At 36.2% G+C, this 14,919-nt stretch overlaps 1 protein-coding gene across 2 annotated transcripts in view; it reads left to right on the top strand.

The window, feature by feature from the left end:
• Positions 1 to 14,919, top strand: part of ATXN2 (ataxin 2) — a 100,526-nt gene that overhangs the window by 58,548 nt on the left and 27,059 nt on the right. For both annotated transcript variants that reach the window (XM_052654401.1, XM_052654400.1), the window contains exons 10-17: positions 119 to 328; positions 2,754 to 2,936; positions 4,804 to 5,001; positions 5,624 to 5,731; positions 6,020 to 6,090; positions 12,495 to 12,796; positions 13,729 to 13,792; positions 14,403 to 14,555. In XM_052654401.1, the coding sequence (XP_052510361.1) occupies positions 119 to 328; positions 2,754 to 2,936; positions 4,804 to 5,001; positions 5,624 to 5,731; positions 6,020 to 6,090; positions 12,495 to 12,796; positions 13,729 to 13,792; positions 14,403 to 14,555 (1,289 nt within the window). The remainder of the gene's footprint in view (positions 1 to 118; positions 329 to 2,753; positions 2,937 to 4,803; positions 5,002 to 5,623; positions 5,732 to 6,019; positions 6,091 to 12,494; positions 12,797 to 13,728; positions 13,793 to 14,402; positions 14,556 to 14,919) is intronic.

The raw sequence follows: 14,919 nt of genomic DNA, 5'->3' as shown, positions 1-14,919 counted from the left end.
AAAGGGTTAAAATGTACAAGAAATCATTTTTGTCATTTTACTTTTTTTTCTGTTTACTTTTTTCCCTCATTTTTTTCTTTAGTTTTTATACTTTCCTTCATATCATTTGTTCTGTCAGGTGTTCCCTGGCCATCGCCTTGCCCATCTCCTTCCTCTCGCCCACCTTCTCGCTACCAGTCAGGTCCCAACTCTCTTCCACCTCGGGCAGCCACCCCTACACGGCCGCCCTCCAGGCCCCCCTCGCGGCCATCCAGACCCCCGTCTCACCCCTCTGCTCATGGTTCTCCAGCTCCTGTCTCTACTATGCCTAAACGCATGTCTTCAGAAGGTACAATACCACAATTTGTTCATGTTTTTGTTTGTCTTTGTTTAACTCCTATGTGAGTTTATAATTACAAAATAGTTTCCTCTTCATTATTTAATAACCTATAATTTCTGTGTTTTAACTTTAGTTTATTAAAACTATTTCTATTAACCTTTTGTTTATTAGAAATTTGATAAATGCTGTGTGAAGCTATGAACTATCCTGAATTGTGAGAATGGGGGTTTGTCTCTGCCTGGTAATGATGCTCTTTTATAGCCCAGGGCCTTCTCCCTACCACTTTACAGTGTATACAGTGGTTAATGGTAAACAGTGAACCTTCTTCATATTAGTGAGTCTGCCTGTTGACCTTAGGTAGGAGTGGTGGTTTAGTGGTCCTTTTTGAGAGGGACATTGCATATGGCTGCCTTGGTGTGTTTACCCTTAAATTAAAATACAGAGTTTGATTTTGTGTTTGGGATTTTTTTTTAATTAGTTTTATAATATTTTGTAGTGAAAGTCTTTAGAGGAAATTCTTAATCTAAGATAAAATTGTTATTGTAGAAAACAATGTATGAATCTTCAGGGGTTTTTTGTTTTTTGTTTACCCTGTCAAAAGCAAAAAAAGAATAAAATCCTGTAATTCTCATTCATTGTAATTACAGTTGATATTGCTTATATTGAGACTAATACAGCTTTCTGGCAGAAGATGCTTCCCTGGAGAAAACTGTATTGGCTGCTTTTTAATAAATTGTTGCCATCCAGGCAGCGCGGTCATGTGATCTTAACTAAAGCAGCTAACCTTGAACAACATGTTATGCTGATTTTCAAAGTGACTTCCTTACTGAAGTGCCTATGATGGTGGCCTGTAAATGAGAAGTTAAATTCTGTTGACATATTTTGTTGTGGTCTGTTGTTTGTGTAAGTGATGTTCATATCATGAGAACATGTTAGATAAAAGTCATTAGTGAATGTGAGCTTGTTCACCACTGTTACATGTACAGATTCACGTAAAAGTTTACCTTTTGCATATTCAGGGAGGCTACATTATTCAGTTTATCTTTTTAACTAATTTGAATTAGTGTTTTCTAGTCATGTAGTTAGGTAACACTGAAGCATTTTAAAAATGTGAACCTCAAAATAAAACTATGAAATATAATGGTTTTCTGTGTTTAGAATAAATTTTCTCTCTATAAGTATTTCACATGTTGCCAAAGACTGAACTTTTTAAAGTTAGTTTGATTTCATTGAGCTGTGTCAGCCATCTTTCTTGGTCTTTTCCTGTAAAAGGATGTAAAAAATATGTATGAATATTTAAATACCCAGTTCTTAACTCATCTTCAATATAAATTATATCTCCAGTTAAAAATTATATAACATTAGCACTCTTTGTAAGACTGTGCTCATGACTGTATTCCTACTGAGGACACAAATTAATATGACATCCTAAAGAGTTTGGCAAGGGACTTACCTGATGGCCCAGTGGTTAAGACTCTGGTTTCCACTGCAGGGGGTACAGGTTTGATCCCTGGTCAAGAAACTAAGATCTCACACGCCAACGTAGCATGGGCAAAAGAAAAATAAAGAGGGTGAGGAGCATTGGCTTTGGCATTAAGAATGAGTTTGCCAAGTGCCACCACTGTCAAGTTTCTGTCGTAAGAGTCATTGTATTCACTGTTCTCACCTGGCACTTTTGCTTCAATGCATAGTAGACTTCTTTATAAATAGAAATCACCAATGTGACAGAATTGATTGATGTGGGATTTTGATGATTCATATAGTGTGAACTTCTTCCCCAGATGTAAATTACTCTCGTATACAAGCCAATGCCTTAGCCGTAAAATTTTCAGTTCACAGCCTGTTTAGTCTGAGGCACTCTACAGGTGAGGACTGGGTTTTTTTTTAACTACTACAAAGGTGTATCAAAGTAGTTTTTTGTTTAATAATTTTTTTCCTAGTCTTAGAAGTAATACAGCAAATTTGAGGGAGAGAGCTAAAAGTGTATGCTAAAAATTTATTTCATCATATAGCTATAACTTTATTAACATTTTGTTATACTTACTTTTATATACCTGCAAATAATGGATATAGATTAAACAAATTGCTAAGATCTTTGAAGAGCTGTGACATCTTATTGTTTGATTTCTTAACCAGCAACTGCATCCTTCCCTTTTTTAAAAAATAAAAGGGAACAAAATAAAATTTATTTATAAAATGTTATGGCATTCCACAAAATAATTCTGAAAAAGTATGGCCAAAAATATGTATGGTGCTTATTTTCTTTTCTTAAACCAAGAATGAATGAAAGAGAAAGTGGGAGAGTGTGTGTGTGTGTGTGTGTGGAGGGAAAGGGAGAAAGGGAAAGAGAAAGAATGGGCTGTGTGTATTTAGCAGAAAAGTAGTACTGATGGACATTGTGGCATTTATGTGATGTTCACTGTTCCTTCCTTAGGGCCTCCACGGATGTCCCCAAAGGCCCAGCGACACCCTCGAAATCACAGAGTTTCTGCTGGGAGGGGTTCCATTTCCAGTGGCCTAGAATTTGTATCCCATACCCCACCAAGTGAAGCAGCTGCTCCTCCAACAGCAAGGACCAGTCCTGCAGGGGGGACATGGTCATCAGTGGTCAGCGGAGGTAGGTGACACTTGGCTTGGAGCATAATAACAGTGTTCATTTTGTTACTCTACTGGATGTGAGAAGAGCTGAGCTTAAGCTCTATGTGAGGAAGTCTATGTGTATAAAAAATGGAGTAACCAGGAATTGAGAAAATTATTTTTATTTTGGCCTCTACCAATTATTCACCGTATGTTAAGGGCAAATCATGTGATCATCCTGAATTTCAGTTTTCTCAGTGAGTAAAGTAATTTTTCCCTAGTCTGTTCTCTGGTTTTAGGTGAGATTCATATGGGGTTCATAAATATGAATATACTTTATAGTTTTATAAAGTTCCACTCAAATGGAAGGCAAATATAGTACATAACAACGTTTGGAGGAATCATATTTCATGTCTTCTTAGCAGCCTTGTTCATTGATTCTTTCATAAACATTTATTAATATTTTGGGCTTACAGTGCTGTGTATTTCTTTCCCTTGCCCCCCATTCTCTCCATACATTTTTGTTGATATCCTACTTTATGCCAGGCAATATTCTGGGCCTGGGTCCTGTAGGTTTCTTTAGTATCTATATATGGCACTAATTCCTGACCATATTGCACTTTTAAGGAATAACAAACACAGGAGCCCAAATTTTATGTGATTAGCCCAAAGAATGTGCTGATGGAAGCTATGAAAGTGTAAAGAATATACTTTGACAGGATCTTAGAATTAGGTTAAAACTGCTTTTGCTACTTAATGTATTGCTTTCATGATAACTAGAGTTTGAGCATGTAATGATTGCAGTTTTTTTGGTCATAAACTATGTTAATCAATGCATGGGACTTTTAAAAGAAAAAAGTCTTCAAGCTTAAACAAAAATATACCCAACTCCATTAAATATCTTTAGTTGATACACATTGCTCACCTTCATATATAATTTTAGGTTTAAGTTTACTGTAAATTTCTTTGAATTTTCTATTTTCTTCTTTGGAAATAATTACCAAAAAATAGAATTTCTAAAATATTTATTTCTTTAATGTATCATTATTTGATATTACTCAGGTGACCTGGAAATGAATTTTGAAAGTAACAGCATTATAGAAGTGAAAGAGTAAAATCACAGTTGTTAAGAGATATGCACAAAATGGTGTTAGAGGTTTACTCTATACTAATTAGAAAAAAGATAGTTGTTAAGTAATACTTTCTTCCATGATCCTTTTGACATAAAAAAGTAAAGAACCACTAAAGTGAAATAAATTGAACCATTTTCTATAGATCTTTGGAATATGAATAGGTTTGTAATGAAATATGAAACCTGTTAGATACTTACTTCGAAGTCATTGAAATACGAACCCCACCTTGGATTCTCTCTCTCAGCTAAAGTGAGTTCCTGATTTCCTTAGTTACTGCAACGTGAATTTTGATGTATTAAGAAGGAGTATATAGGATTGGCTGCAAACTGCTGAAAGATGTTCAAGTTTATTATTTGAAGAAGGAACAAAGAACTTCTTAGGGATCCCCACAACACCTGCCTGCTTTAAAGAGACAGTCTCACTTTTTAGTGGAGAGTGTTGTTATTTTTATCCTAAAGAGTAGCATTTTTCCTGCCTTAGAAATCCAGTTTCTAAATTAATTTAAAATACTTTGTTTTAAAATTAATATAGTTAGTTAGAAAACTATTGTTGGACATAGGTATTAGTAATAATTGCTTTCATTTTGAGATATTTGTTGTCTCCATCATCACCTCTATTCCTGAGACTTTGGAAAAGAAAACAGAATGATGGGAGAAAGAGTAATTGGGGGAGGAGGTCAGATAGAACTATTTTACTTAGATCTTCAGAGACACTGTTTTGAAGAAATGACATTTAGCTTGAGAATATAATGGGTAACTTTTCTCTTTCTTGTAGTTCCAAGATTATCCCCTAAAACTCACAGACCCAGGTCTCCCAGACAGAACAGTATTGGAAATACTCCTAGTGGGCCAGTTCTTGCTTCTCCCCAAGCTGGTATTATCCCAGCTGAAGCTGTTGCTATGCCTGTACCAGCTGCATCTCCTACACCTGCCAGTCCTGCATCCAACAGAGCTGTTACCCCATCTCTTGAGGGTATGTAAGAAAGGGCTTCCAGATCCACAGTGTCTTTTATGAAGTTGTGTGTTAGAGGTTTAACAGTTTACAAAAAATGTCTGTGTTGTTTTATTCTTAGGTATGTATTTGAGGGTGACTTCCTAGTAGCTCAGTAGGAAAGAACCCGCCTGTCAGTGCAGGGGATATGGGTTCGATCCCTGGATCGAGAAGATCCCCTGGAGAAGGAAATGGCAACCCACTTCAGTATTCTTGCCTGAAGAATCCCTTGGATGGAGGAGCCTGGCAGGCTGGGATCCATGAGGTCCCAAAAGAGTCAGACATGACTTAGCAACTAAACAGGAGCAACAGTGTATTTGAGAGGACATTTAAAATTTTATGTAAATGAAGTTAGTTGTTTAAGTAATACTACGAATCTCATCTGTTATTCTTCAGTGTGTGTTGTTAAGATAGTTTACATTCCTGGGTAGTAAATATCAATATAAATATGTTCATGTTTCATATGTCTGCAAAGTTGGAAAGCCTCTATTTAAATGGAAATGTTCTTTTGTAAAAACATAGGATCAAAATTGTTGAATATTTTCTCATTTTACTTTTATAGCTTTTATCTAACTTTGAGTTTTTATAAAATATAATTTTCTAGCTAAAGATTCCAGGCTTCAAGATCAGAGGCAAAACTCTCCTGCAGGGAATAAAGAAAATATGAAGCCCAATGAGACATCATCCAGCTTCTCAAAAGCTGAAAATAAAGGTTAGAGCTTTAAAAAGTCTTTAGAAATAAGAGAGAATATGTCTTAATCTCATGCCCAGTATTGAGTATTTTTTGGTCAATACTTTTTCTTAGGATTGTACATATTTAAATGTGTAATTTAACATGTCAAAATCTATAATTAATATGTTGAGTTTTAAATTATTTTAATAGTAGACTTTATTTTCATTTCTAGCATCCTATCCTAAAAGAATTTTAAGTTAGATCCAGATTTATTTCTAATCTTTAGCTTAAAATTATTTTAGATCTAACACATCCTTAATTTTGCAGGTATATCACCAATCGTTTCTGAACATAGAAAACAGATTGATGATTTAAAGAAATTTAAGAATGATTTTAGGGTAAGTATACTATTTACTAATGAATTAGAATTTTTAAAAAAAAATTTTTAATGTACTAAAAAATGCATTATATATACACCCAGAATAATCAAACCATGTTTATAGAAAGCGAAACATTCTCATAGTTGTCTTTGCCTTTGCTTTATGTGAGGTAATTAAAATCATGAGACTTGATAAGAACAACAGATCCTAAATGAAAGAGAATGTACTTCTGATGTTGGAAGTCAACATAAGTTATTATTTGCTACTCATTTGATTATATTATTTGATGATAGTAGAACAAAGCTAAGGCATTAGGGCTCCAAAATCACTGCAGATGGTGACTGCAGCCATGAAATTAAAAGACGCTTACTCCTTGGAAGGAAAGTTATGACCAGCCTAGATAGCATATTCAAAAGCAGAGACGTTACTTTGCCGACTGAGGTCCATCTAGTCAAGGCTAGGGTTTTTCCAGTGGTAATGTATGGATGTGAGAGTTGGACTGTGAAGAAGGCTGAACACCGAAGAATTGATGGCTTTTGAACTGTGGTGTTGGAGAAGACTCTTGAGAATCCCTTGGACTCCAAGGAGATCCAACCAGTCCATTCTGAAGGAGATCAACCCTGGGATTTCTTTGGAAGGAATGATGCTGAAGATGAAACTCCAGTACTTCGGCCACCTCATGTGAAGAGTTGACTCATTGGAAAAGACTTTGATGCTGGGAGGGATTGGGGGCAGGAGGAGAAGGGGACGACCAAGGATGAGATGGCTGGATGGCATCACTGACTCGATGGACGTGAGTCTCAGTGAACTCCGGGAGATCGTGATGGACAAGGAGGCCTGGCGTGCTGCGATTCATGGGGTCACAAAGAGTCGGACACGACTGAGCGACTGAACTGAACTAAAGGCATTATCTGATGTGACAAGTAGAAGATGTATTGAACCCTGGTTGCAGATTTACACTCGTGCACAAATGGATTGTGATAGACATTTTTCTACAGTATCATTTCTCTAAAGACTTGCTGGATCTGATCTCTCCTGGGTGACTGTTCATTCTTTTGCCTAGCATTTACTATAACATACTGTGCATATCAAGGTATATTTTGAGACCAAATCAAGAAATCATGCTGAAACATCACTTTAATGGGGAAAAATCTGATTAATTCAGCCCCCCCTTTTTTTTTCAGAGGCTGATAAAAGTTGGATGGATCAAAGGCAAAATTAGCCTTTTCCTAGCCTGTGTTCTGGCTCCTAAAAATTTAAGTTTTTCCCAGTAGCATCATTCCTAACTTATTGTCACCATTCAAAACATTAAATTTAAATACTACTACATACTTTTAACACATTTATTCTACTTTAAAGCTCTTAACAGTTGTGAATTTAATTTTTTAAGCTATAGTTAATGTATGGACACAATACAAAGAAAAATGACTGACTGCCCAAATGCCCACTACCAGCTTGATATGTCAAGCACTCCAACAACACTCTCCTGTGTAGTTGCCCTCCTCAGCTGCATCTCCTGCCTAGTGAAGGGTTTCTTTCCTTGCAGTTCTTTACACTGCATGTGAATACATCCCTAAACCACAGATGGTATTATTTTGTTTAATCTTCAGTTTGATATAAATGTTATGTCCCTGCCCATTTACTTTTATTTCGTCAGTATTTTTTTTTTACAGTCAGTCGTTCATTCTCTTCTTATAGTACACTTGCATAATTTGTTACGTTATGAAGGAAAGAAAATTTTTACTTTGAAGTATATAAGATAGTACTTTTTTAACAGTTTTATTAAAGTATAATTTATATATCATACAATTTATCCATTTAAAGTATACAGTTTAGTGGGTTTTAGTATATTCACACAGTTTATACAGCCATCACATAAGCCCTTAGCAGTCAGTGCTCATTTGCTTTCAAACACTTCTGCCCTCTCCCACACCCGTACCCCCCAGTAACCACTGATCTACTTTTTCTTCATGGATTGCCTCTTCTGGACATTTCATGTGTGTGGACCTATGCAATAAATGGCCTTTTGTGAGTGGCTTTTTCACTTACCATCATGTTTTCAAGATCTGTCCATGCAGCCTATGTCAGTACTTCAATACTTTTATCATCAGTTGATGCATCTTTGGGTTCTTTTTGACTATAGTAAATAATGCTGCTGTGAATATTAGTATACAGTTTTTGTGTGACCATATGTTTTCATTTCTCCTGAGTATATACCCTAAGAATAGAATTTCTGTTTTGTCTGGCACCTCTGTCCTTCACCTTTTGAGGAAAACTTGATTCTTCGCCAAAGCAACGGCACTATGTTACATTCCCACCAGCAGTATATGAGGGTTCCTGTTTCTCCACATCTTTACCAGCACTTGTTACTATTTGTTGTTTTGATTGTGGTTTTGACTTGCATTTTTCTGACAGCTGATGCTGTTGAGCATCTTTTTATATATATGTTGATTGCTCATTTGTATGTCTTCTTTGGAGAAATGTTTGTTCAGATCTTTGCCCATTTTAAAAATTGAGTTATCTTTTTATTGAATTGTGAAAGTTCTCCGTTTATTCTGTGTACCAGTTTCGCATCAAATGTGGGGTTTGCAATTTCTTCCTTTCTGTGGGTTCTCTGTTCACTTTCTTGATATTGACCCTTGAAGCACAAAATTTATAATTTTAGTGAAGTCCAATTCATCTTGTTTTTTTCTTCTGTTCCTTGTGCTTTTATTGTCATATCTAATAAACCATTACCTAATCCATAGTCATAAAGATTTACTGTTGTTTTCTTCTAAGAGTGTCAATTAGAGCTGTGATCCATTTTGAGTTAATTTTTTAAGTTGAAGTGTAGCTGATTTACAGTGTTGTGTTAGTTTCAGGTGTATAGCAAAGTGGTTCAATTACATGTGTGTGTGTATTCTTTTTTGGATTCTTTTCCATCATAGGTTATTGCTTGATATTGAATGTAGGCCCCTGTGCCATACAATAGTTCCATGTTTTTTTGTATTTCATTTTGGTAGCATTGTATCTATTAATCTCAAACTCCTCATATATCCCCTTCCTTCCCCTTTTATAACAATGAGTTGTTTTCTGTGAGTTTATTTCTGTAATATAAGTATGTTTGTTTGTCTCATTTTTTTATATTCCATGTCATATATTTACCTTTCTCTGTCTGACTTACTTCCCTTAGTATGATAATCTCTAGGTCCAGCCATGTTGCAAATAATACAAATGACATATTCTTTTTTTATGGCTGATTGTGTGTGTATACACAACGCACATCTTTATCCATTCACACGTTAATATATATATCTAGGTTGCTTATGTGTCGCGGTTATTGTAAATAGTGCTGCTGATGAACGTTGGAGTTGTACATATCTTTTCGAATTAGAGTTTTTAATCTTTTCTGGATACATACCCAGGAGTAGGATTGCTGGTTCATATCATAACTCAGTTTTGGTTTTTTAAGGATCCTCCATTATGTTCTCCATAGTGGTGGCACCAATTTATATTTTGAGTGATTTTTAAAACATAGTGTTGAACTATGTGTTGAACAATTCATAGTGTTGAACAAATTCAGTCTTTTACCAATGGATATCACTTGTCCCAGCACCATCTTTTGAAAAGACATTGAATTGAATTGACTTTACACCTTTGCTGAAAATCATTTAACCACAAAGTTGGGAGTGTACAATTATACTCACTTTTCCTGCATAGATCTTTATATGTCTGTCCTTTTTGCCAATACCATACCGTCTATATTAGTGTTAGTGTATTTTTTAAAGTTTATTGTTTCTTCATTTAATAGAAAACATTTTGGCTCTTCATATTATCAGTTCACAACTTTTTCTAAACCTTTAATACTTGACTCTTTAAAGTTCTGTGTAGTTGCAGCTTTAGAACTTATTTCTTTGAGACTTCTCAGTATTTTGGGGGACCTGAAAATTCAAAAGCGTCATTTAGTCTCTTATAAATAAAACTGTCTGGTCTGTAAGTGAGGACTAGAAAGCAAAGAAATGATTGTAAAAGAATGTTTGAGGATGGGCTTTATAATTGTCTTTAGATAAAGGAATGTTATTAGTTTAAATATTATTTCCTATGTATCAAGAGACTGTTCTAAGAGCTTATGTAATAAATCCTTTATTGTCATCACTTTGAAGCAGGCTCTATGTGTTTCTGAAATGTGTATATCAGGAAACTGAGGCAAAGATAAATTAATTTACCCCCATGTCACATGGCTAGTAAGATAGGGCTGACCGTCTGTGTGTTTCATCCTCCAGCAGTGGTTTGGACAGTAGCTAATGCATTCTGTGTACTGCAGTGTTCAATGAATGAATCATCATAGCCACTCTCATGGTGTGCACATGGCCGTAAACAAAATCTGTGGTCTTTCACTCAGACAGAAATAGGAGTATCCTGCAGTTCTGGGGTCCCCCTGCTCAGAGAGCCATCAAGAAGTTCTAATATAGCTCTGTGCAGGGTGCTGATAGCTTTATTTGTGTAAAAGAATTGCTAGTAATTCAATCTGTTACCGCTTAATGGTGTGGATTTTGGAGATAAGTATATGATCTATGTTTATATCTTGTCCTCAGTGTTATCTAGATTCCCCTGAGCCCAAATGGAATAATTGTAGAACCTACTTCATAGTGTTCTTGTGAGAATTAATGAGATATTGCCTATAAACTGTTTTAATACCATTCTTGATTCATAGTATATACTCAGTAAATATTAATTATTGCAAAAATATAGATAAACCAAAGTTATACTGGAAACCATGGGTTTTTTTCTGAGTCACATAAGAATTTTAGTTTTCCCATAAAATACCCATTGTCCAAAGCAATCTACAGATTCATTGCAGTCCTATCAAAATTCCAATGGGTATTTTTTCACAGAAATAACACAAAAGTAGAATTTGTGTGGAACCACAAAAGACCCTGAATAACCAAAGCAATCTCAAGAAAAAACAAGCTGGAAGTATCATACTCTCTGATTTCAAACTATATTGCAAACGTATAGCCTGTGCACAACATTAAGTACCTATATTGTGACTTAAATTCTGACTGTGTCCAAATGTTGTTATCACTTTCTGCCTTCAACTACTTGAGGCTCTGTAACTATATCAGTGATACAGTGAAACTTGAGAAGTCCCTGAGATGTGTGGTACTGCTTGCCAGACACCAAGGCTCCCAGTAGTGAGATTTTGACGATGGTCTGCCTTTCTTGAGGCTCAGGAGATAGTTTGTCCCTCTCTAGTCTTGCAGCCTCTTTTTCTGTGCAGTTGCTCTTTAGCTTATTCTTACTGCCTTGGGCTGTTGCTTGGATTTATTCTCATTTCCACCATTGATGCCTAATGATTGCCTTTTCCTTCTCTTTCCCTTCAACTATTGCTGTTTTCTTTCTTTTATGGAGTAAGGCATCTTAAGTCATTATCAGACAGTAGTAGCATTGCTTGTTTCTAGTCTGCAAACTTAAAAACCCCATCACTTATGTTACCAATGTGTTTGTCTTCGGCTTTTCTTGTTGGTGCTTCTGTTTGTGGTTTCCTAAACCTTATAGGTTATAAAGTCTTAACTGACCTGCATGTCTAGTCAGGTCTCCCTCTGAATCCACTTACTTCAGGATTTCCAACCCACCTCTTCTCAAGGTCAAGCCCAGGTCTTAGTCCAACATGCATAACAGTCTCTCTACACCCTTACTCAGCTTCCTCCAGTTCATTTTCCACAGGGCTGCTACACTCATCTTTGTGAACTGCAACTCTTGCTTAAAATTTTTCAGTGACTTCTCATTATCCTGAGAATTAAAAGCTAGAATCCTGAGCATAGCTTTCAAGTCCTTTTATCATCTTGTTCCTCTTGGGTGAGTTTATCGTTTCTTGACTCACTTTGTGTCCATTCTTGCTCCAGTTACCAGTACTTTGCTATTTCACACAGGGCCATCTTTTCCCTTTCTTTTGGGTCTTTAAACATGCAGTTTCTTTTCTTTTACTTAGTGTATTACTCCCTTTTTGAAACTCTCCCCAAATCCCCAATATCTTTGACACTTTAAATGACATTTTCATTGAGAAGCCTTCTCTTTCCATGAGTTGCTTTTTCCTCTGGAATCCCCATTTATGATAGTTGGTTAGTGTCTGATCTCATCCAGATGGAAAGCTTTGGGAGGATAGGAACTATTTTATATTTCCATTCCCAGCACACACAATTTCTGACACATGGTATGCACTCAATACAAAGTTTTCAGGCTAGGACATTTGAGTGCTTACATGACTATAGTTAGGTTGTATAGACATTTCATTATTGTTGCCTTATAATGAAAACATTACTTGTATGAACAAAGCGTTACTCAGAATATTTCATGCTTACAAATACTAGTTTGTGCTCATGGGAAAAAATGATTACTAGAGTTATTTAAAATATTTAAGTGTAATTATTTCCTTTATTTAGTTACAGCCAAGTTCTACTTCTGAATCTATGGATCAGCTGCTAAACAAAAATAGAGAGGGAGAAAAATCAAGAGATTTGATCAAAGACAAAATTGAACCAAATGCTAAGGATTCTTTCATTGAAAATAGCAGCAACTGCACCAGTGGCAGCAGCAAGCCGAGCAGCCCCAGCATTTCCCCTTCAGTCCTCAGTAACACGGAGCACAAGAGGGGACCTGAGGTCACATCCCAAGGGGTTCAGACTTCCAGTCCAGGATGTAAACAAGAAAAAGAAGATAAAGAAGAGAAGAAAGACGCAGCTGAGTGAGTAAACCTGGAATTTAGCACACCCTTTTGCTTCACTTTTCCTCAAAGTGTCCAAGACCTTCCAACTCCAGAATTTATCTAGACTTTTAGACTGCTTTATATTTAGCCCTCAACTTAAATGCAACTGGTCTTAACAAATGACATTTTAAGTCAGTTAGGTCATTGCACCCTATACTCTTCCCTCCTGCCATGTTTTTCCATCCCTTGGCAAAAAAAAAACTCTATGCATAAATTAAGAATGGCTAATTTATAAATGTACAAGGAGTTGAAAAATTACTGGCTTTCGAACTGATATCCCCTGTATGCTAGTCAGTACCCACCTCCTTGCTGTGCTGCTAGAGCTAAGAACTGCCACTGCCAAGAAGAGAGAAAATTTTGGTGCCTCTTATCAATTAAGTGGGGCTTTTGTGGGCCAGTCTTAGAATCTAATCACACCACCATTGACTGATTTGTTCTGCATTCCCTACAACAGTGTTAAACAGCTGAACTTTTGGAATTCAGCTTGTTGATATGTCAGGGAGCACTTATTCTTGATTTGAGGCAAAAGTGTTTATTACAGTCATGATTTTTCCCAAGATACTTTGTATAGGAAACACTGTCACAGAAAAAAATTACTACATGCTAGAGACTTGATATATTAAGGATTGCTTTTAAATATATTTTATAAGGGGCTACTGTCTTCGGGTTGTTTTTGTTGGTTGCTTTTGAGAGAAGCTTTGCATATTTCACTTTTTAAAAAATTGTCCTTTTTTGACTAGCAGTTATCAGATTAAGCAGTGGGAAGCATGTATGTGTGTGTTCTAAGGCAGAGAATGATCTAGTGAGAATTACTTAAGTTTAGCAGTTTTTTAAAAACTGTCAGGTATAAAAGACTATAGTAGCATAAGTTCCATGCAGATTTCACTGGCCTTTATTTTTTTCTGGTGTAGGCAAGTGAGGAAATCAACGTTGAATCCCAATGCAAAGGAGTTCAACCCTCGTTCCTTTTCTCAGGTAAGTTTCTCTCTCTCTTTGAAGTAAATCTAGTCTCTTTAAAAAAAAAAATTAGTAGTAGTAATACTTCTTTTCCCATACCTGCCATCTAAATTCAGTTACAGTATGCTGAAACAACTTCTAGTTAAAGTTCCTTTTTCTTATGTGGTAATTAATGTATATTTTTGAACTATAAGAAAAAAGTCCTAGTTTTATCATCAATTAATGTGGTCTGAGGCAAATTTTTTAATCTTTCTGACTCAGAGTTTAAAGATGGTTGGCCTGCTAGGCTCTCAGGTTCATAGATATAGTTATTATTTTCCTGACTTTGAAAGATGTTTTTTAAAAGAGTATTTTTTAATTTTTAAAAACACTTTTTTCCAGTTCTTAAAGATATTACTGCTATTTTTAATAGCATTGTTGATTAATTGATATAACATTTACATTAACTTTCTACCAAGTATTTCTTTTTTTATTTGAAACACTGGCAGGTTTATTTTCTGTGAGATAACTTTCATTAAGAGATACTAATTAACAGTGAGTAAAACTGAGACAGATGGGGGAAACCAGTCCTCAGATTGTAGTAATAGTTACCTTTTCACCTTAAGATAGTTGATTTTTGTTTTTGTAGCCAAAGCCTTCTACCACCCCAACTTCGCCTCGTCCTCAAGCACAACCTAGCCCATCTATGGTGGGTCATCAGCAGCCAACTCCAGTTTATACTCAGCCTGTTTGTTTTGCACCAAATATGATGTATCCAGTCCCCGTGAGCCCGGGCGTACAAGTAAGTCATAGAATTTGACTTGTTCATTTATCCTCTGTAAGTTATTTATGTTTGACACCAAGTATTCTGTAGGTGCACAGTGACTTGCAGTGAGGGTATAACAGAGATATTTAAAAGTGGAGCCATGAGACTTCCCTGGGGGTCCACTGGTTAGACCTCTGTGCTTCCACTGCAAGGGACCTGGGTTTGATCCCTGGTCAGGGAACTAAGGCACTTCTCTGGTGGCTCAGATGGTAAAAAATCCTCCTGCAGTGAGGGAGACCAGGGTTCAATCCCTGGGTTGGGAAGATCCCCTGGAGGAGGGTGTGGCAGCTCACTCCTGGAGAATCCCCATGGACAGAGGAGCCTGGCAGGCTGCAGTCCG

This window comes from Budorcas taxicolor, chromosome 17 (assembly GCF_023091745.1).
Source record: "Budorcas taxicolor isolate Tak-1 chromosome 17, Takin1.1, whole genome shotgun sequence".
Lineage (NCBI taxonomy): Eukaryota > Metazoa > Chordata > Mammalia > Artiodactyla > Bovidae > Budorcas > Budorcas taxicolor.
The sequence above is the reverse complement of the archived record's forward strand: the minus strand, read 5'-3'. Positions and strand labels throughout refer to the sequence as shown.